Consider the following 23,554-nt stretch of genomic DNA (forward strand, 5'->3'; position numbering starts at 1 on the left):
AAGCATCATTCTACCTCAGAGAACAATCTCAAGCTGTAAGATCTCGAGAACAAATATTTGAATTGCTGGATTGCTATAAAAGCAAAGAATATACTTTCATATAAAATCTATTCAAGATGTTGTTAGAGTTTCCTCTAACAATGATAAATGCTCTTGCTACCACGGGTGGAAAAGCAAAAATCAAAGTCTAGATCTGAATTCTTCAGACCTCAGAGAAGGCTTGGATAAAATTCCCAGCAGAGACTGACAGGAATGCAGGCTTGCAAATAGTGTAGGAACCAAGTTCCACCACTTGGGATGTAACTTACTTATGACTGTGCTAGAAATGAATGTTTTGCCAGTGAAAAAAACAGAGAATACCATTTTGTTCATATGTAAGACAGAAAGGGGCACCAGTAGAGATCCCTGTGCCTCACTGGTAGAGGTGGACAGGAGACTTTTGAGTAGTTGCATTTAGCACAGATCCCTGCAAACCACAATACTTCATGGAAGCATAGATGTGGAGAAGTGCTCATATGCCTGAACACTGTCTAGCTTATCTAAGTTTACGGTTGCCCTCATAAAAAATATTAACTTGTCCTGTAGGCCTTATCCAGCCTATGTCCTTAAGCTATTTCAGTAACACTGACGCCACTGTGAGTCACAGAACATAGAATTATAGAATCTGCTGAGTTAAAAGAGACCCACAAGGAACCTCAAGTACAACTCCTACCTCCACACAGGACCACCCAAAAATCAGACCCTATGTCTGAAAGTGTTGTCTAAATGATCTAGAGCTCCAGCAACTTGTGACCATGACCACTGCCCTGGGCAACCTGTTCCAGTGTCTGACCACTTTCTGGTAAAGAACCTTTTCCTGATATCCAACTGACCCTGTCCTGATGCACCTCCACAATGTCCCCTCTGTCAGGGAATTTTGCTCAGAGACACAGGCTGGACCACCTCAGGTTCCCAACCACTTGCTGGCAGTGCCCTGGGCAGACTGGGCTTCCAGCATGTAGGGCTGCAAGGCAGCCTTCCCAGCACGCAGCTGGAAGCCCCAAGACAAGCCAGATGCTCCCTGCACCAGCACTGCCCACCTAGCAGCACAGCACTGCTGCACAGCTGCTCCCACACAACTGCAGCAATTCAAGGCACTCAGAACCATTCATTCACCTGCACATGGCCACTCCATTCATACTAGGGGCATGAACCCAGATGGCCTACCACTGCTGCTGGAAAAAGCTGTGCTCTTCCAGCGCTTCCTGTTGAGGAACATCCCGCATTAGAGTCACAACCATGAGTCAGGCAAAGGAGGGCTTTCCTTTCCACAGGTAAAACACTAGAAGACAAATTTGAAGCATTTTTCAAAGCATCACTATTTATGAAATCAGAAAGCAGATGCCTGGTACTTTTCAGTGAAAGAAACAAGCTTGACTTATTCTGGAAGTGATCAAAATCTTTGGCCAGTCAGAGAACATAACTTCTGCTACTAAAACAGTGGCAGAGAAGAAACGGAATTAAATGATGGAGGAAAAAGATAAACTCTTCCCTATGGCACAGTCAGAACACCTTTTATCTCATCTGTCCCCAGCTAGCACAGGACTCCTGTTTCCAGCTGTGGTATCTGTATAAGAATGATCGATTCCAGCTCTGAATATGCAATCTGCATCATTCCCCCATGTGAACAGAGAAGTGCTGGGACATACAGTCAGGCTGAACCAGGCTCTTCAGACTTCCAGGGAAATACAATCTAAGCTGAGCTGTTCTCTAGAAGTTAACATTTCACATGAAGTCTGATATAATACAACTGTGATCACCTGTATTGAGATTTTGACTGCTAATCATTCTCTTTTGGATATCACAGGCCCCGCAGGTTTTGCCGAACAAATAAATAAATAAAAATCTTGCCAGAGAAACATTTCCTTCTTCCTCCCCTGTAAATTGCCCTGACCTCGGGAACAGAGTAACAATGCTGTTCAGTCCTGGATCAGTGACAGATTAAAGTCCAGCAGCTCAAAGACTAGAAATTGACTGCCTGATCCATCAGGAAATGGGAGATTCTCCCAACTCTTTAATTTGATAATAGCATTTACTTCCTGGCTCAGAGGATTCTGACCTTAAAATCAAGAGGCTTTTATGTATGGAAAAGCTATTGCAGGTGATTTCTAACTTATTCTGATGTTAACTAGTTACTTCCTGCACAAACAAATCCCTGTTACTAACTGACATTTGCAGAAAGAAGGATGCAAAATATAGTGCTAACATTTTTAAAGCACGATTATCTAAATATAATAATTTTCCTATAGGCCATGAAGAACTTCAAAAGGAGGTATGGAATTCTGGCATAAAGGCTTTTTTGGCATTTAAGTGAGATGACCTGCTCAGATCCCTTCCAATTTCACTCTGCACATAGAAGTCATGTTACACATCTGTACCTTTGTCATTTACCCAATATTTTCACCTGTACACTGGGATTTGTGCTGTTGTATACCTAAATATCTAAGCTGATTTCAACTGCTTCACATTTCTACTGAAGCCTGCAATGTTGTTGGTGCCATTGCTGATTCCTGTTTCTACATCTTCTTCCAAATAAACCCCAGTTATTACTGGGCCCAGTATATCTCTCCCTGTCATCAATGTAAAATCCTAGCCCTATTAAAATTAATTCCAGAACTTCCATTGCTTTGGTGGTTGGATTTTGTCTGATATATTTCTTTGCAGGTGTGTCAACATGGAATTTTAATCAGACTTTTAATGAGTTCCCCTTCTGTTCTCTTCTACCTTTCACCTCAGGGTAATATATGGCATGGAAAAGACAAAGAACTTTTCAGGCTGTAATTATAATAATTAAAAAATGGTTAGTAATTTCTTTCAATGGCGTAAACAGAGTGAAGAAGTCCAATAGACACACAATGTTATTTGTTGGAACATGCATTACCTATTGTAAAAAAGTATGTAGGGCTGGTCCAAATACATCCTTGCTGTCATTTTATGCAGGAAGTGAAATTAAGCCAGGAACAAATCTAATGTAATGATGCTGAATGGCACAAAACCCAGCATACTAATTAATGAAGCATTTACTGGATTTTCTTTAATATATACATAGGTTGCTCCAAAATTAATGCCTCCTATTTATTTCCATGGAAACTATAACAGATGCATAACAACACTATTTGATAGAGCAAATTCTTAGCTACAGAACACTGTTTTCCAACATATTCACCACCATTAGCTGTGCAATTTCACCAAAGACTGCAAGCCACACTCATAAAAATTTGCACCAACAGAGTTGACCCACTTAACAATTTCACAATTGTTGTGACAGTCTTGTTGCTAGAAAAATGTTGCCTACACAGTCTGTCTTTCATTGGCCCAAATAGATGGCAGTCAGAAGGAAATCTGGACTATGTGGTAGGTTTTATAGGACAGCCCAGGCAAGACTGACAGCATACTCCACAGTCTTCAAACGGGTATGGAACCTGGTGTTATCTTGGGATAAGTTTTCTTTTCTGCCTGTCTCTGGAAGTTCGAGCCTTCAGCTTATTCAGCATCATGATGTAGTGGTCAGAGTTGATGATTTGTCTGGGTTCCAGGGAATCCAGAAGGATTACCCCTTTCCTATCTCATAACTTCACCCATTGAGGGCTATGTCTTGAATTTTTTCTTCAATGGGGAATTCACATTTTGCCTCTCCATAGACTGTCATTTTGACTCCAGCTCATAATGGTGACAACACATCTCATCATTGTTTATAGTGTGACCCAGGAAACTGTCACTTTCAGCCTCATATTGATTCAGTAAGTCATGACAAACTTTCATATGGTGTTCTTTATGTGCCTGTGTAAGCATTCATAGGACCCACCTGATGCAAAATTTGTGATATTCAACATTGCTACCAATGCTTTGAAGCTGATATTTAGCTCTGTACACAGTTCCCTAGTAATAGTCTTTTGATTCATGCAGATGAGCTCATTTTGTGGTGTAACAGCTGTGCATGGCCATCTAGAACATGGCTTGTCTTTCACATCACTGCCATGTCTGATGAAACACTCCACTCACTGCCTCACTGTGCTCGCATCTGCTGTTTGCTCTCCATAAGCATTCAGCAAGAGTCAACGAATGTCAATGGGTGACACTTTTTTTGCGTGAAGGAATTCCATGACACATCTCTGCTGCATCTGCACTTCTGCATCAGACGTCATTTTGTCAGACTGCCCCTCTGCTGCCATCAGTCACATGGCAACAACATGTAATGGAATACTGGTGGGAAGGATCTGCCTCTACTGCCATACCAGCAATATCCACCTCTGACATCGTGGGTCAGTATAATAAAATAGGAGCCATTACTTTCAGAGAGGAACCCTAACACTCTCTCCCCAACCCCTGTTCCCATAGATCGTAATTATTTTTATGAGATCTTCTAATATTAGCTAACAAATCTCACACTCAAGGAGAAAGCACTCTATTTAATATTTGTTTGTAGTTTTAACTGTGTGTAAGTCATATTCACCTGCCTCATCAATAAGGGCAATTGATAATACCTTTGGGATTGGTACAGAAGAATAATGCTGAGATAATTTAAGGTAATAACTCTTTCCAGAGTATATAATAAATATGGTCTTGCTTAAAAAACACACATACACACCAAAAAAAAAAAAAAAAAAGGAAACAGAACAGACTTTTTTTTTGCATACGGATTCTTTGTTATCAAGATTAATCAAGATTAATTGAAGATTATTTAATAGTTTTATATGCCTTCATGCTATGAAAACACTGTTCTCAATGTGTAAAATGTGGCACTTTTTTTCCTAATTTTTTAACTAGTCAGACAATATCTGTCTTTTCTTAGTTGCTAAATGAGACATCTAAGCTACCTGTTTTCTCTAAAAACTAAAGAGGAAACATGCAGGGAATTCAGTTATGCTATTTTAGTTGATTACATTAGGATGAGAGGAACTTCACATTGGCATACCTGTGTCTGTCCCTATCTATGAAGGCAGCCTAGGTAACCTGCTTTCTCATGAACACCCACATTGCAAACATCCACATGATTAGGTAACCAAGCTTCCTCTTAATATCCTCTTGCAGAGAATTGCTTACTATAAAGCACACAGAGCCAGATTTGAGTCCTTATTGTTCCTCTCTTCCGCTTTCTAATGTGTCAGCAGCCCTTGTGAACAATGACCACAAAACGGGGTGCAAAGTATTTCACACACTGTCTGACTAAAAGCTGTCAAATTGCCTCACAACTCCTACAGATTTAGTTTAATTGTGCACCTGTAGTCAGCTTCAGATGTGATATTCTGTGCAGACTAATAAGACAGCTGCAAAAAAAACCCAAACAGTCAGCACTGATAAAAGGGGCTGGGGAAGCACAGTGAGATGATAAGTAAGGATATGTGCTTCTGTTTCAGGGCATCCTTGACACTGCAGAGAACCAGTCACCGAAGAGTAGATGCCATCCTTTCTGAGGAGATGCCAAATACAAAGGAGCACAAATGAGGGCTTGGTATATTAACTGTCTCTTTCTCTAATAATTTTCTTATGATCTAAGCAGAAAATGTATTGCATGCACTCCCTGTGAAGGCAGCTCAAAAAGGACAGAATGTCGTTGCATGCTTCCTGTATGCTGTTATATGATTTGATTTTGTAAGGAAACACTTTCTCTGTTTGCAAGCAGCGTTAAACATTACATTCACGAGCAGGTGGTGCCTGTCAAATCAGAACATGTGTTTACTTTAAAAGTGGCAGCTTCTTACAGGTAGCTTGCTATTATGGGTTTATGGCCTCTTAGGAAAGCACTGAAGGGCAGAATTAATTAAGTAGGTGGAAAAATATTTTTTACCTTTCACAAAGGCAAAACCAGAAGTCAAAAAACTATGATTTTAAAACAAATGAAGTATTGCCTCCCTTCAAATGAGATACAGTCCTTGTTTATTTTTTAACAAGAATAACTATAATGGGCTTGTTTCTGCTGTTCTGACTTGAAAAACGTATTCTCTTGGGACAATTTTGTTCAAAGCTAACAGAATGTAGCCTTGAAGTTTCCCTCTATAACTGTTCAAGGGCTTCACCTTTTTAACTTAACAAGTGATAAAAAACAATGAAAAAACCCACTTCCAGTTTATTGTAGGCTATTAATTTTCAAATTATTATATTTATTATTTCTCAAATTAAAAATTTAAAAATCAAGCCATGTTCTTTCCACATTTTTTTCATATCGGTAATAAAGATGTTGAAAACCCATTGGCTATTCTTACAAATTCCTGTTTAAATTCATCTTATCCTTTCCATTACATTAGTAGAATCCTTCAGTCTCTATGGAATATACACCTGTGGAATTACCTCATATTTAGTAGCAAGACTCCATAGACATATAAATTCATGCAGTTCACATCTCCCACTATTTTTTGCCATTCAACAATGTGAATAAAAGTGGTGAATCATGCAGGATGTTCCCAGCACTGAATTTGTTCTTACTTAATTGGTCTTTAATCTGAAGTGCTAGGAAGAAGTTCACCTTCTAATTGACTTTTATCATGAATGTGATGAAAAGTACTTGATAAAAAGGGTAAAACACCTTGTCAAAAAAAAAAAAAAAAAAGAAAGGTAGCATAAGCTGAAGTATCACCTGTTTATCTTATTTTACTTTTAATTACTTTTAAACTAGCATATGGGGACTTTCTTTAGAAGAAAGAGAGTTCAGACTGCCTCAGTCACATCTTGTCTTTTCTCTATTATAGCACAGCAACAGTGATGCTAAAAGCAATAAATGCAATAGTATCTGCACACTCAGAATTAAACTCATTCAAACAGTATATTTCAACAAGGCTACTGAAAAACTGATAAATGGTGAGGGCTACTGCTTTGTGCTGACTAATTTTATCTTCATTTTGAAAGATTTGTTAAAATATGTATTCACACTGCATACTTGCTAGGATATTCGCTATTTCCCGAGGAAAGATAAAACAAGACAGCAGTGGTAGAAGATCAAGTTCCCCTTCTACCTTTTCTATGGAATGCTTTTTACTGTGACACTTCATACTATCATGTGACTAAAATGTATTGGCATTCAAGTTCAACATTATGCATGAATAAGGGTGAGTCCAGACACACTACAATCTCTTCATCTCAACTCCAAAGTAGTCATTCTGTTGTTCTATCACATACTGCTCTTCTCTTAACCTTTGTCTCTTTCCAAATGCCTGTAATTAGAACCACGTGATTTTAACTCCCCTGATGTCCTACTTTCCCTGTAAGGAACGGTAACATCAAAAAATGTAATTATGAACAAGTTCTGAATCATTTTACACATATAAAGCAGGCTATGCTGTAAAATCTTTCCTGAACTGGGGAGCCCGGAACTGAATACAGTACTCCAGATGTGGCCTCACCACAGCAGAGTAGGGGGGAGGATCACCTCCCTCAATCTGCTGGCCACACTCTTTTTGATGCACTCAAGGATACTGCTGGTTTTCCTGGCCATAAGGACATGCTGCTGGTTCATAGAAACACATTCAAAATAGAATTTGAGCACTTTTTTCACGCTTCTTCAGCATTACACACATATATATATATATATATATACAGCATCTTCCTGAAATTATGACAAGTAGTCATATGACCTTTAAGAGTCTGTCCAGAGGAGGGCCACAAAAATGATCCAAGGGCAACACCTCCCCTACAGAGACAGGCTGAGAGAGCTGGGTCTGTTCAGTCTGAAGAAGACAAGACTTCAGGGAGATCTGATAGTGGCTTTTTAGTATCTAAAGGAGAGCTATAAGAAGAAAGGGGACAGATTCTTTACCAGGGTCTGTTGTTTTAGAACTAAGGGAAATAGTTTCAAACTAAAAGAGGGGAGATATAGATTGCATATAAGGAACTTTTTAGTGATGCACTGGAACAGGTTGCCCAGTGGTGGATCCCCATCCCTGGAGACATTCAAGGTCAAGCTGGACCAGACTCTGAGTATACCTGATCTAGCTGTAGATGTCCCTGTTCATTTCAGGGGCATTGGAGCAGATGACCTTTAAGGATCCCTTTCCACTCAAAAGGAAATGATTATATGATTCTGTGTCCATTTTATCATTAGGTCAAAGGAAATGGCTTTGTCTTCCTCAAACCATTTTTTTTTTGTGAGCATGAATCTTGAAGGAAAATCTCAGTTAGTCACTGTTGAGAGATGCCTTTTAACTGACTTCCAGCATATGTGCAATAAGGAAACAAGCTCTTTTATCACCAAACTCTGGTCCACCTTGAAGAACTCATGTAAGAGACAAAATAAACAATAGCCTCTTGCATTCAGGTGCAGTATGTAACTACCTACACAAATTGTAGAGAAGAATGTAAAGGGAGCTCCTTTAGGCAGAAATCCTCCAGTATTCCTTCTTCCAAAAGAACAAAAACACAACCATAAACCAACAAAACATTAACTCTTCTTGTCATAATAAAACCCTAAAAAGTGCACAATGGGGAAGAAACTAGGAATTAATATTTTAAAACCATCCTTAAACTTCCTATACTCAGTCCTACTTGATAATTTGTAATTCAACGCTAATGAGACTAGCAAGTATAACTGTAATAAGGTAATGCATTTGGCTTAAATCCAGACCATTCTGTCTTCTCTTCAGGCCATCCCAATTTATTCAGCTTCAGCACAGAAGAAAGTATCCTTATAAATATCAAACTTGGCCTCAAATAATGAGCCCTGCTAGAGGTGAAGCATATCGTTCTGCACAGATCTGCACCCACACAGATCAAAGCTGGCTTGATTGAGCCTGTTTGGAGAACAAAGGAACTCCAGCCTACTGAGACACTGAGCCATCCTACCAAAACAAAACACCGAGGTATCATACCAGTGCCAAAACACTGAGCTTGCTCACCGACACCGAAACATCAATCTATCTCACTGATGTGGAGACACCAAGCTGGCCCACCAGCACCAAACAAACCCATCATTAAAAACCTTCTGCTCTAGCCAGGCCTAGGCTGGAAAGCCTCCTTGGACATGGAAAGTTTTGAACTGCTACAGCTGTCCCTTGGAGATTTGGCATTAACTACAACTTTTTAAGTCTGGGGTTAAGGACTACTCTCTTCAGAATGCCTGAAACAGAAGTTGCTAATTCTCCTGTCCTCAGAAGCTTTCAAAGAAGATTTCCAGCAAACCACAATCCAAACACAGACTGAAATGGCCATAAACACGTAAGAACAGATTACTTTATCACTTGACTATACTCTGCTCTGAGATAAAGTACTGTAACCTCATCTTATTTTTAAACAGACTGGCTATTGTTTTCTTGCTTGACTGGCACAAAAGTAAAATGTTTCACTATGTAGCCTAAAGAAAGATCCTATTCAGCACAGTTAAATATTTATTGTTTTCATCTGCATGCTGCTGAGGAAACACCTGATCTTATGGCAGAGCAGTAAGTGTGGAAAGGCCTAAAACGTTGGGTCCTTTTGTATACTGCAATGTGAAAAAGTGCTTGTTTCTTACATTACCCTCTGGTAACATCAAACAAACACAAGGGCATTCTGACTTCATTATAGACTACACATCACATAAAGATTGATCCTACTGTAATTTCCAATGTGAAAACTTATGGCATTCACACAAAGAAAAGCACAACCTCAGTCAAGATATTCCTCTAAAAAATACAAGTTTCTGGCAGAGAGTTTTAATTATCCCCAGAACATTACTTGAGGTGCAAAAGGAAGTGAGCAGACTAATTTCCTAAAAATGTAACAAAGAGCATTTTCCATTAATAAATAATGTAAAAATTATACACTAAGTGTGAAAAAATGTAGAAGAAATACTTTTTACATCATTTACCCAGGTTTTCAACTAGCAAGAAAGACTGAGAACACAGGAACCTTACAGTATCTGAGCCAGCTGATTTAACTTCTCTTCTGTAAACTCCCAGAACCAGCACCATCAGTATATATCTGAAGGAGATGGCAATAGGCTGACTTGTAATTCTACAAAATCTGAATGCCAGAATGAGTTCTTGTTTACTTAAAAATGTACCCCCTGACTCTTATTTAGTATAATTTTTTTACAATTAGGTTTTAAGTGTTCTAGATGACTGACCTCTTCCAGTTGGCAGGCTTGGATGACACTTTTATATCGGTATTCATCATAGGATACACCAAAAATGATGTTTTCTTTGATTGTTCCAGGCATAATCCAAGAGACTTGAGGAGAGAATGATATCCTTCCACTGTGTTTAATTTTACCCTGAGAAGGCTCCAGTTCTCCCATTATCAACATCAGAAGAGAAGTCTGAAAAAATATGAATGGTTCATATATCAGAGATCCGTACAATCACAAGTGCTAAATGAAATAGGAATCCCTTTAAAATAATAAGATGGTACTTTTGTTCTGTAAAATGTGTCCCTTTATTCACTAATTTAGTACAAGTCACAATTACTGAAGATTTTCATGATGTGTATGGTTCTGAAAGGCCCCTGAACTGAGAGAAAGTTATTCACTGAACAAGAAAAACCGTATGATAGCCTATAAACAAGGCATGTGGCTGCAAAAGCATTCATTAATTAAACTTGCAGCAGTTTTACAAGGTAAAAATGTGAGTATCTGTGGGAGGCATATGGATGTCAGGTATTAGTAATTATGGTGAATGTTACTTGATTTTTAACACCACTGTCTATTTTGCTTGTTCTTTGTACAACACAGTTCATGTTTACAACCTTGCTAATGTTTATAGCCCTTTTGCTGCGTTGCCTTGAAAAGTGTGCTATCTCTATGGATGCAATTGCTCACCAACTGCTCATTGTGATCTGAAGTCTTCTCTGTAACTGTTAACTCATTTACGTGAATACATGACCTATGCATATTTGCTATTTCCCTTCATAAAAGAATTGATTGCAATTTCAGCACTAACATGTTATAATTTGAAAGTTAATCAGTAGCTTGTAGTAACCTTGTCACACATCACTAGCTACTTGATCAAAGAACAGAGTTGAGAAATACAAGGAAAAATATGTTACAGAGGCATTCCAGTGGTGTTCTTATCACAAATAAACAGTCAACAAAGCTGGGACATAACAGCCAAAGATCTAAAAATCTATCTAAGACACAATTTTATGTTCTCAAGCAAAGATATCCTTTGAGAAGTTATACAGGGGGAGTATCACGAGACATCTTCCCATCATACCAGAACTTGAATTTCCCAAAAAGCTGAGTAAGAAGTTTCTGAACATACAAAGGATAATCTCTTAGGATGTTTTGCACACTGGATGTTGAGCTGCAATATCTTATGTTGTATTCTTTAAAGTTTAACAAAAAAAAAAAAAAAAAAAAAAAGACCAGAAACATCTACTAATGAAGCTGTTTTAAAGAGCTAATATCAGGCTTCATAGTACAGAGAGAAGAAATAAGTACACACTCTGTTCCATTGGCCTGACAATTCCTGGAATTTGCAACACCATCAACAAGAAAGAAACCCCACTGAAAGGTTGGAAGGAAAGGAGAAACTTACTTTGTTGGAAGGCTAAGTGTAAATCTTATTTTACATTTGCCTTTCAGATAATATTTAATCTTTTTATCTTTATTGCCTGGAAAAATGCAAATTTCTTGTATGTATACAATTGCTTACAGCACAGTGTGATCTGAGTTTTCCTAAGCTGAATAAATGGAATATATAAACAACCTTCTTACAATAACTGATACCTTTGTATTACAAGTATGAGCTTCAGCATCAGCCATCTTAGATTAATGAGGACTTCAGCAATATAATAAAATTCTTCTGTTAATTCAGAACTATCACAGTAAGATGTATACCAGCATATCAGTTTGAGGACAGCCTCATGTCTTTTGCAATGGCATCATTTCTGAAAAATAATACTGAAGCCTTGACGCTTTTGAAATTGATGGGTCCTCGCCACTGACTTCAACAAACCAGACTTTACACAGAATCACAGAATGGCTGAGACTGCACAAGACCTCTAGAAGCCATCTGGACCAACACCTGATTGCTCAAGTAGAAACACCTAGAGCAGGCTGCTCAGTACAATGTCTAGATGGCTTTTGAAAATCTCCAGAGAGGGAGCCTCCTCATCCAAAAGAGTCCTGATCAGTGAAATTAAAGGAAGTCAGAATACTTTCACCAATAATTTGTTAAATGGGAAAAATTGCCAAATCCATAATTAATGTTTTTTTTTTTTCATGCCTTCTCAGAAGGTTCCCTGAAGATCAAATACTGTATCTAATTCCTTACAGCTTGAAGTGAATAAGAGTATTACAATTCAGTGTATTTTATAAGGGATGTGGTTTAGTGAGAACTATTGGTGATAGGTTATTGGTTGGACTGGATGACCTTGTAGGTCTTTTCCAACCTTGGTGATTCTATGATTCTATGATAGTACCAAGGTCAATTGAATGTGTTATCTGCAAACAAAATGCATTTATAACATTTTCCAGATCTATGATGATGATTTATCTAAACCACAACTTCTCTCAGTACTCCACCAGTTTGAACAGCATTGCCCCAATCCTGTCCTCCAGACTTTCAGCTGGAACTGAGAGTGTGAGCTCGAGCTAGGTACTGAATGATCTGGAGCCTATATGATGAGGTATGTCATGTATCCAGAGTATGCATTATAGTTATTTGGCTAATTAGTTTGTCAGATTACTGACCACTTTGTTTTCAAATTTTTCCTTAAAATTTTAGCAAAGCAGGAAAAAGCCCTGCTTTCAAGCACACTGAGCGACCTGGGTATCCATGTAATGTTCTCTAGTTCACTGTTTTAAAGGCAGGGAGATGCTCATCGTGATCACCAGCATAAGGTTACAGTCAGCATTACTCCTGCAAACCTCCTTTTAGTTCCCATGGAAAACAGATTTGTAATTTAAGTTGGTATTTCTCTACTAAGCCTATATCCTTGTATGTACAAAAACTATCCAGCAGACTCCTCTTCACATTAGCCACTGAGTAAAATCTAAAATAAGGATGGATCATTTTACTGAAATATATTTTATTCATACATTCTTCCTGCAGCTGCTACTTTTACAGAAAGCACAGATTAGCACAAATACTGGTTACAATACTGGTAACAATACAGACAACACGAAAATATTCCTTAAAATTAATACGACTTCTGTTGAAACACAGAAAGAGAAATACCTTGCCTGATCCTGTAGATCCAGAAACAGCTAATAACTCTCCTTTCTCGATCTTAAAATTTATATCCTGAAGAACAGGTGAAGCATGAAGGGGAAAATTGCTGAAGAAGAGATTGTTGTCATTGCTAGGAGCTTTGCTGTTGTTGTTTTCTTGTTTTGCTTTTACAAAGAGTTCTCCAATTCCCTGCAACACACATATTGGAATGTTGGTACATACACAAAAAATGAACGGAACATACATATGCAGACACATGTATCACACTATAGACTTATGAAAGCCTATGGACTTACTTTGCTGACATTACTTTTCCTATCCATAACCAATTTATTATATTCTTAAAATTGTATCTGTTTTACCATCCACATTGTACTTGCTCCTAAATATGCTGACACAAGCAAAATATTCCTCTAACTGAACAGCTTTCAGATATTTATACATGCCAGAGATTGATTTTTGTTTCAGGATGGTTTAAATTTGAAATAAGTTACAGGCCTTACCGTTTACTAAAAAACTTATTCCAACGTTTCTCCACCATGGATAATTTGATATTATGTGTTAATTACTTGCCACATATTCCTTACCTGCAGACAGCTGAAGCCAGTTAAAATGAAGGTCTGCTCTTATCAGAGAACAATGAGTCAAATGCTGGTAAATATGTGTCTATATATATATAATATATATATATAGTCAGTATTTGAATTTAATTGGGGTAAAAGTACAAACCTCATCCCAAAAAGCTGTTACTTTGTCCACCTCAACCCCAGTTGTTGTTAGATTATACTCCAGGGCCTTATATTCTTCTTTTAGCAAGAAATCCTAGAAACACAATGAAAGCAGATGACAGGAAATGGTAAGGGATGACAGTCAGTCCCACAGAGCAATGCAGACTTGCCAATGCTGAGCACCAGTTAACATTTCTGATAGTGCTACTGCATTCTCGTGCCCTTGCGTGAAGCATAAATGCAGCTTCTACAGTGTCTTTCAGATTCAGAAAGAAGTGTTTTATGAAGCTACCGATTCTTTCATTGTTAGTGGAAATATAAGCATGCATGTATTTGCTTCTGGTTTAGAAAGAATATCAAAACATAGCATTTTGTTCACTTTCAGGACTTGTTTGAGGCAGCATTAGCCACCAGACTTAATCCTTTTCAAATAAAGCTTTGTTTCTGGAGTGGGATGTTGAAGGTTACTCTGTTAAACAATGAAACTAAACAGCTAAATGCTGCTGACACACTATTCCAAAACTGAAAGCTTAAATGAAGTTAAATTATGTGGGCACAAAAGGCAGATGATAACACTGACTAGTGCAGCACTGACGTAAGGTCATTTCCAATGACAGAAATCAGCATTCCTACTTGTGTTATCTTCTGGGATAAGGATAAATGAGTATCACGATAATGAAAATATGAGTAACTCTATATTGTGTAAGATCTTTAACTTTTCTGTCCCTTTTTTCTATTAAGGCTATGCAGTCTTTAAGTACCATCTCCTCTAAATCACCTTTCAAAATTATATGGGACCAAGTAGATTTGCCTTGGTAATACAGTGGACAAACAAAGAAGATATGGAGAATATCTGGTAAGGGAGAATATCAGTCAAACTCTCCAAACTGATGAATAAATTAAATCACAGAAATCTATGCATAGCTTATTCATTTTATGTATGTATGCATATTTCCTGTGACAAATAAAGGGGATCAGTGTTTGGGGATTCTGTGAAGCCCTTATATGGGGTCTGTAGCAAACCTACCATAAAGAGATTATTATTTATGAATTCCAGAGGAGCCATATAGCTAATATCCCCAGAGACAAGTGACTAACAAAGCAGTGTGACAACTGGGCTTTCCAGTTCTGTGAAAAAGCATTAGATGCACTCTTCCAGGAAATATGAGAGACAGGATGCCACCACTAATGCCTAGGGAGCCTGGCAACAAGCTCTGTGCTAATTGGGATCCAACGAGGCAACCTTCTGAATGTCAGATAGACAGGCTTAAGGCTAGATTCTTGACATTTCAAAAATCCAATAGATGCTTTTTATTCTTTATTACAGTTCAGATTTCTGATAAAGATCTTTAAGGGTGTTTCTATATTGGATATATTGGGTATATCGGGTATTTCTACCTTGCTGAAAAATAACAAAATTGTATTTTAATGAAAAACATCTACAGTCTTTTTTTTAAAATTCCTAAGATTTGGATTCAAAATAGAATTCTTTCTCTGAGGATTGATTACAAAACAGTAGACAAAACAGAGGTCACTAAGGTTTACCCTAAGCTGACTCTGCATATAAGCCTCTCACGCTGGTACATGAGCAATTGATCTTGGTAGGTAAGGTAGGTAATAATTAGCAGACCAGTACCTTAATTATGTTTACTACTCATAATGAATGAGATGCACATTTGCATAAGCTGTACAATCTCCTGCTGTTCTTGCCACTAATAGCTAGAAAAACAGCAGGTTTGTGATTCCAACTACTGGAAGCTGTGCTATGTAAAACACATACTAATTTTGTACTTCCTTTTCTGAAGGGAAAACATCTCTTAAGTACCAAAAAGTATAGTTTTATTAAGTTCCCTATTCTGCAGTGAAAAAAAGGCTTAGATGCCTGTTTCAAAACAATCAAATGGCGGGTAGCATAAGACTCCTGTAGTTATGCTGCCTGGGGAACCATATAACAATATCAGGATTTATGATGACATTTCATGGTGTATAATCAAAGCATTATATAGTATATTCGGAAAGTCTGCACAAATGCCATGTGCTTTTGTTGATCAACTGACAAGATAACGTGCTATAAAGAATTAGCTTACGTACTTGGGAAGGTTGAAGTGTGGGCACCCTACCTGTATTTTGTTTATTGCTCCAATAGAATCATACCAGGTCTGCACAGACCCGGGAAACTGCCTGGTCACTGTCATTCGAAGAACAATGCAAAACGAAATAGTGGTAAATATTTTTCGGAGAATGATTCCTTTAGTCACAGCATATGGAACCACAGCTAAAAACACCACAAAAAATCCTGAAAAGAAGAAGGCTGAGCTGTTGAAATATCTCACGTAAGCAGCTTTTCGGGTTAGCTTCAGTTCAGTTCTGTTAAGAAAATTAAAAAAAAAAAAACAAAGAATTAGTATCTGATTTCACAGTTTACATCTTACAAATCTTTGGGTAGAACTGCTGGTAAAACAATTTACCTAGAGGCTCATTCATTTCTGTTATTTTTTAGGAATGCAATTAAAAGACTGAGATTCAAATCCAATTTACATTTAAAAAATAATTGCAGCTATATTTGGGCACTAATCTTCAGAGTTGTCAGACAAAGTTACAATGATCTATGTCATTATTTAGATACCTCATAAGCCACAAGCCATTACAGTTCATGATACAACTCTTCAGAAATATCTGATGCTCCCAGAAATGTCTTCCCCTTCTCATCTGATCATCTGGATACATGATCCCCTGGGAAATCAGACACTCCTACATGTCAGATTTCCTAGACACAACCATAAAGACTCCAACAATCTACAATTCATTTATAGTGTCGTCCCCTTTTGCAGACCATCCTACTAACAGCCTCACCCAAGAAATGAGGTGTCGGGTGGCCTCAACTGGAAGAGGTGGAAGGCAGGGTACTCTCAATCTTTCCTGCTGAATCTCAGTTCATAGAACATGGGTGGTCAAGAATGCAAAGAATGCAACTAATGATTACTCCTAGCTTCCTCCACAACATTTATGCATCTTACAGAGTGCTGTTAAATAAAAAGTGCTAAAGCTTTCTTTTGACCTCATTCACTTCACATTCCCAGGCACAAAGCAACTCAGTTTTTCCTGAACATAGGCACTTCTGCATCAATGAAAGATAAAGGGTTTTCAAGTCCAGAGATGGATCTAGACCCCAATCAAGGTGCCCATTTGCTGGGCGAGTGCTCTAACCACTAGGATGTTTCGCAGTTCACAGTCACACTGGTGATGGTAATTGCTGGTATTGCAAGGCTGAGCATCAGAGTCTTTACTTATCTTCTGGTATTGAGAAACTGTCTGCATGCAAAGTGAGTCCAAGATTTTGGGGTTGTGTGGGACCTACTTTCCTCTCTACACTGCATGTTTGTGAGATTTCCACATACATCAGTGTCCTATCACTTTTCCTGGAAGTCCCTGTGAGAAAGACTGAGCTCAGTTAGTTTAGAATCAGGGTACCCAGCACCTCTTGCTATGTCTGCAATTCACAAGACAGGCCTAGAGAGAGTAGTCAGGCATACATGTAACCACCACAGCTGTAATTATGGTCCTTAAAAAGGGCCTTTCAAGGATCTCCAGAACTTGGATGAGACTGCATGACAGCCATGAATGGGGATAACAAATATTTTGGAGTTCAATGCTTAGTCAATCTGATGAAAATGTCTGATAGAAACCAAACCACCCCCAGTGCTGAAGCTTACAAACATCACTCGAACAAGGGAGAACCAATGCACTAACCCTTCTCAGTACATTCTCAAGTACCAGCCAGCTGACAAAATACAGACACTTCAAGCCTTGAACTTCACTTTCTGCACTATTATGCTGTTGTTCAGGTGTAACAGTTTGGCACTGTGTTTTTTTACTTATTCAAATACATTATACGGCCCATAGAAATGCAGTGCATTTATTCAGACACCTTTTATGAACAGTTGTCATCGCAGGCTTCAGAGGCACATAGGAGACAGCCCACATTGTTATCTTTGAAGTTTCACAGCTACCTGGGGGTCTTTGCCTCCAGCAGTGTTTCACCTGCAGGATGGCCAGCCCAGGCAGCTCAGATCTAGAGGAGTAACTTCACAGTTGTATCTAGTTGATTAAGTTAGGGTTAGTTAAACTAGGTTTCACCAGAAACTTCCAGCATGCAGAAACAGTTTGGTAACAACAGTTATGATGCATGGTTGCCAAAATCCAGTTATGGGTTAACTTACAATATCTCATTTCCTACCATCTTAACAAACCAACTGATTGTAAAGCCCTGCAGAGCTGTCTCAGCAAGCAAAATACAATTGAAATTCTGACATTCACAGACTGGCCTGCTCTGGTGATATCTTTACCAAGTGAGCTTTTGAATCAGTCAGAAAATACAGCATTTTGGTGCAAGAGCAGCAGAAGAAAGATAGATTGATCCTATAACATTTTTAGAATTCTTTCATGTCTCTTAAAAATTCGCACATAATACGGTAACAATTGAATTCCAGCATTACAAAATTTTCTATAAAGTATTGCAGTAAATATAAACTGTAAAATGGTAATTGTTTTTTCAGGTTTCTTGACCATTTTGAGGAATGTATACATATACCTTATTTCTTCAGGATTTACTTAAAAATGTGGTCTGAAAATTGCTAGAAGTAATGCACAGTACTAGTGGCACCAGCTGAATCTTAGCCTGATTCCATTCTAGAACTGCATCTCCAGTTTCAATCCAGGTTTTCTCACATACAGTAAATTATTATAATTATTATAATGTTGAGAACTTTCTTATTCTGAAGGTAAAGAGCACTTAATTTTTCTGATATTGTCTTTCAGAAGACAGCTGAAGAGGGGTGTTTGTTTAATAACACTGTTTCACCTCTTTTATTTACATGATAATACGATACTTATATTTCTTTTATTTTCTTTTATTTTACCAATCACACACCTGGCACAGAATTCTAATGTTCCCTAAAGGACTACAAACACTCTGCTTCATGCAACATCACCTATCAATCAATCTGTCACTTCTCCTCCCTTCCCCCAGGACTCCATCAGCACTGAAGTCCTCTAGCTCTCAGCCAACTGGGTTAGCTCTTTTACCTCCTTTATGCTTCAGCTCTGCTAGTTCCAGTGAAATCCCGATGGTAAGTGAGAAGATAAGCACTACACAAGACTTTCCACAGATAATAAATATTAATGTAATTGTACCGAAGGAATACATGAAGCTGCAATACTGTACTCCTTATACAGATTGTGTGGCACATCTAAAACTAGCTCTGTTGCACTTCTCAGAAAATTACTGCAGAGGTGTCATACTGTTTCCTCCAGCACAGAATGGGAAAGTTTATAAAGCCTTAAGTAACCATTACAAAAGGGCTTTTTACTGTCAGATGAGGATAAGGTTGGCCAGAAACAAACACAGATGCCACAATTGTTTTACCTGTACAAGCTAACCACTGAAATACCATCATGGCAAATAAGGAAGCAAAATAAAATAAAAATAATAATCTCTATTGTGAATTTGACAAATTGGGAAAAAGCAAGCTGTAGTGTGGGAATGCATGCTCATTTTATGGAGGATTAATAGTTGTGTGCTTTACTTCTTAACTAATATGACTACAGACGATGTGCACAGTCACTTAACATTTTTCTCTGAACAGGTAAGAAATGTGACTAAAATAAAACCACTTACTCACGGAGGCTTTCAATCATTTTTTCCATTGCATCTTCCCAGCAATAGGCTTTAACTGACTGTATATTTTCAATTATTTCTGAGGTGATTACAAGCCTCTCATTGATCTTCCCTGCCCTCTTATCCCTACAAAGTAAAAAGCCAGTAGGTTAATTTTCATTTATTTCATGCTCTATAGTCAGTTTATATCTCATTATATCTTATGAATCACTTTTCCTATATACTTATGTTTAACATCAACTCACTACCAACAGTACTATAAAGTATTATCACTATTTACTGCATGTTAGACATCACCTTTTTTTTTTTTTTTAAGATTAGATAGCTGCTACTAAAGAAGTAAAGACTTCTCCCTACTTTTCTGACACATCCAACATTCTTTGGATGCTAGTTTTCTAACAATGTCATAACTACAGATCCCAAGTCAAGTGCTATAAACCTCTTAAAACAATGTTTTAAGAAAAAAAAACATTAAAATCCTTTAAAGCAGTCTCATCACCTGTATTTCATCATCATTTGTCCCAGCCAGGCTTGGAAAAAGGCCATAACTATTAAAAAAGCAAGTCCAGCAAATGCAGAAGCTTGTAACATATCCCAGAGCAGTCCCATCAGCAGTGCCACTTGTAAAGGTGCAATCCACACAAAGTGAGCCAGAGCAAGACCCTGCAGAAAACCACAGCAGCAAATAATAATACTGAAAATTACAGATTGCTTTGAAAGCTACATGAAAATGAGTAAGTCACTATAGCGACACTGAAAAATGTAATGAGGGATGGTACAAATATTTCCAGTAGTAAAACAAGTTCATAAAGGAGGACTTGTGATTACAAGCACATAGCATTCTGGGTCTTAATAATGATGACAATACATATTCATTCCACACCTAGTCTTTGATTTTTGTAAGGCAAAGTTCAGTACACAATTATCTCTTCGCTATGTATGCACGAGGGGAAAAAAACAGCTTTGTAAAAGTAAACAGAATTTGCTGTTGACACTGGCAGTTTTAATCACTGCAAGACATGAAAAGTACATAAAAGATTTTTCTTAGTGATTTAATCTGAAAGAGAAGGCCAATATTACTTTAGTGAAGAGATGACTTGTAGGAGTGCAACAAATTTAAAGGAGACTGCTGCCCACTTCATCCATGTTCCTTCAGATTTTGTACTAAATGCTCTTGTCAGGCTGAGATACAGAGCCTTCGCAGAGCTCTGTGTTACAGCTACACTCGTGCACTACTTGGACACTTGTCCTAGCTCACTAGCAAACTCACATTCCTCTGTATAATAAAATAGTGCTTAAAGTAGATATGCCAAAGACACACGGTTGGAACTGTAGAGTCCCTCTGATGTCAAGTTTCCTGTTTCTTCCAACGGATGAAAACCTCATACTATCAACAGAGCAACTGACAAACAAACTGAACAACAGCTCATGGAGTTTCAAATCTCCAAACCATTACCAGGGATCTACCTCCATGTCTTTAATAAAAGCTTTTACTTAGGAAGTATTGGAGGTATTGATTGAGCAATGGCACAGGCTGCCCAAAGAGGCTGTGGATTTTCCCTCCTTGGAAATATTCAAAAGAAGCCTGGACACGATAACTGGCAGCCTGCTCTGGTGGCTCTGCTAAAGGAGGGAGGTTCAGCCAGATGGTTCCCAGAGGTCCCTTCCAATCTCAACTATTCTGTGACTGTGTATTGTCTAAAAAGGATGTCTTGGAAATGATTCTTAACAAAGTCTTACATCAAAACTTAATTAGATTTTTAAGGAGAGTAGGTAATAATAATAACAGGATGCTGAATATCACTGTTTGCTTAACAGCAAGAAAACCATACTGGTTCACCTTATTAGAGAGATACAGTGTTCAGGAAAAAAGGACTGAAGGATTGGATGAGCAAGTTCTGGCTGCTATGACACCAACTGTGTAACCCAGAGTTTTCCTGGTAGATTCTCACTGAACTGTAAAACAAGAATGTTTTTACGGTATGTTGAGTTTTTAGGTTTCCTTTACTAATCAGCATAGGAGAAAAATGAAGATGTATATACATTTCTGTGACCAGATGCCAAAACGTAATCTTAAGACAGACTTCATTTTATGTTGATAATGAGCAGTCAGTGCAGCTGTTTATCCTCATTTCTTCCTTAATGTTGTATTTGATGGATCACTAAGTGCATAAAACAATAACATACCTCATCAAATTTGTTCAGATTGTTGGAAAGAAGGCTGACCAATTGTCCAGTACTTATTTTATCTAGAACTTTACTTGACAGTTTTAAGGTCTGTAAAAGAAAACAAAACCATAGGAAAATAGCCATGTAGCTAACCCTATAATACTGAATAAATACAAATAAAAATAACAGGTAGTTATACAGTAGTATAAATAACAACTCACTTATCAGCTTCATGATATTAAAAAAGTCTCATTAAATTTGTTATTTATGTCACTTGAATTCAACTGAGCAATTAAACTGCTTTACAAATATTGATTTATTGACTTAGCCTTTGCTTTCTGTTGCATATTTTATGTATACAGATATATATGCAAATACAAGCTTTAATTAAGTACACACGCTGTGTTGCTGCACATCCTCAAAAATCTCCTACTGTGCCGATCTAGACAAATGCTTTTGAAAGATGTTTTCACAATGAGCTTTATTCTAGAACAAATAACAGATTTGCTTATATTAGCTGTTTTTGGTATTGGTAAAATCAAACATGTTTTGAAATCTTTGGATTTGTGAACATGGAATCTATCAATATCTGTTGATTCTTCATGAAATAGAGATCTCTCATAGTAACATTCAAACTCATTCAAACCTTTTATGTTATATTTATTGTCTAAATCTTCCTCTATAATTCTCTTCTGAAAGTATTCCTTAGCCACCAGCACTCAATATTTCCTTTGCAACACATGAGCAATTCAGAAGCAGAGTGGTACAATTAAGACATCTCACCACATATCCAGCCCATCTGAACTCACACTAGGGCTGGCTTGAGTCAAAGCAGCTGTAAACTTGTATTTAATTCTTTAGACATAGGAAATGGACAGTTATCAGAAGCTAATGTTAATCACATTTGCCTTTTGTGCATTTTGTGTAACAAAACTATCAAACTTTAAACAAATTGGCCTAAAAACTATGTAGGGTATGGACTAAAGTTTGGTTTTAAGTGTAAATGAAACAGTTACCTTCTTATAAATCAAGCTAAACAAAGCTATTCTTATTTGCATCCCTATGTGATGAAGTCCAAATATAGAAGGGTGTATGAGCAGTGTTCTCACAAGGAAGAGAAGGCACAAGCCAATGCCCAGGTAGTAGGCTATGGATCTTTCAGAAGAGTTGTCTGGATCATAGGAAGCTATTATTCTTCCCAGCAGAAGGGGCTGCACAGATTTGGTGACCTCCTGAAGACACAAACAAAAAAAAAAGAATTTTGTTTAGTGGATTTTTCTTTTTTTCAAATTGATACACTGTAATTTCAAAGCCTACCAACTGAGATTCACATATAAAAGAGGTTAGTTTTTGAGCAAACCACAGAAACATCCAGCAACTGCACAGGAACAGACAGCTCACTGCTCTCTGTGATGTTCCTGCAACTCCACCACAATCTACTTTTTAAATTTTGCTGATTGCTTTCTACAAAAATGACAACTGAGATATTAGCTTCTAGATTTACTTTTCAAAATATACAGATTCACCACAAAATACAACTGAATTCAGCTCTGCAAGCTGGATCTCTGTTTTAGCTACTAGGGAACAGTTCTCACTGTATTTTGCTGGACCTATAGGACACAGGAAGATTCGTAGGTCCTGTAATAAGCATTAATATAACAACAAAGTGAAAATACAGCTAAAACACATAGTAAATAGGAACAACAACAAAAGTATCAATTGGGATCATTGTGCTCAACAGTTCTAGACTCTCGTGAGCCGGGCTGTAACAGAAGCAGGATGACAGGCATAAATGGTGGGAGAGGTAAGTTTGATAAAAGTCCCAGGGAAAAACCAGGAACTCCTGTCCTGCCAGCCCCAAC

The 23,554-nt window shown here is 37.7% G+C and overlaps 1 protein-coding gene across 1 annotated transcript in view; it reads right to left on the reverse strand.

Annotated features, from left to right (window-relative positions):
- CFTR (CF transmembrane conductance regulator) overlaps window positions 1-23,554 on the reverse strand; it is an 85,217-nt gene that overhangs the window by 43,357 nt on the left and 18,306 nt on the right. Inside the window, exons 4-11 of the mRNA XM_031615378.2 lie at window positions 22,709-22,924; window positions 21,711-21,800; window positions 20,023-20,186; window positions 19,524-19,649; window positions 15,967-16,213; window positions 13,848-13,940; window positions 13,125-13,307; window positions 10,073-10,264 (exon numbers count right to left, since the gene is read on the reverse strand). Coding sequence (XP_031471238.2) covers window positions 10,073-10,264; window positions 13,125-13,307; window positions 13,848-13,940; window positions 15,967-16,213; window positions 19,524-19,649; window positions 20,023-20,186; window positions 21,711-21,800; window positions 22,709-22,924 — 1,311 coding nt within the window. The remainder of the gene's footprint in view (window positions 1-10,072; window positions 10,265-13,124; window positions 13,308-13,847; window positions 13,941-15,966; window positions 16,214-19,523; window positions 19,650-20,022; window positions 20,187-21,710; window positions 21,801-22,708; window positions 22,925-23,554) is intronic.

Source organism: Phasianus colchicus, chromosome 1, assembly GCF_987193195.1.
Source record: "Phasianus colchicus chromosome 1, bPhaCol1.hap1.1, whole genome shotgun sequence".
NCBI lineage: Eukaryota > Metazoa > Chordata > Aves > Galliformes > Phasianidae > Phasianus > Phasianus colchicus.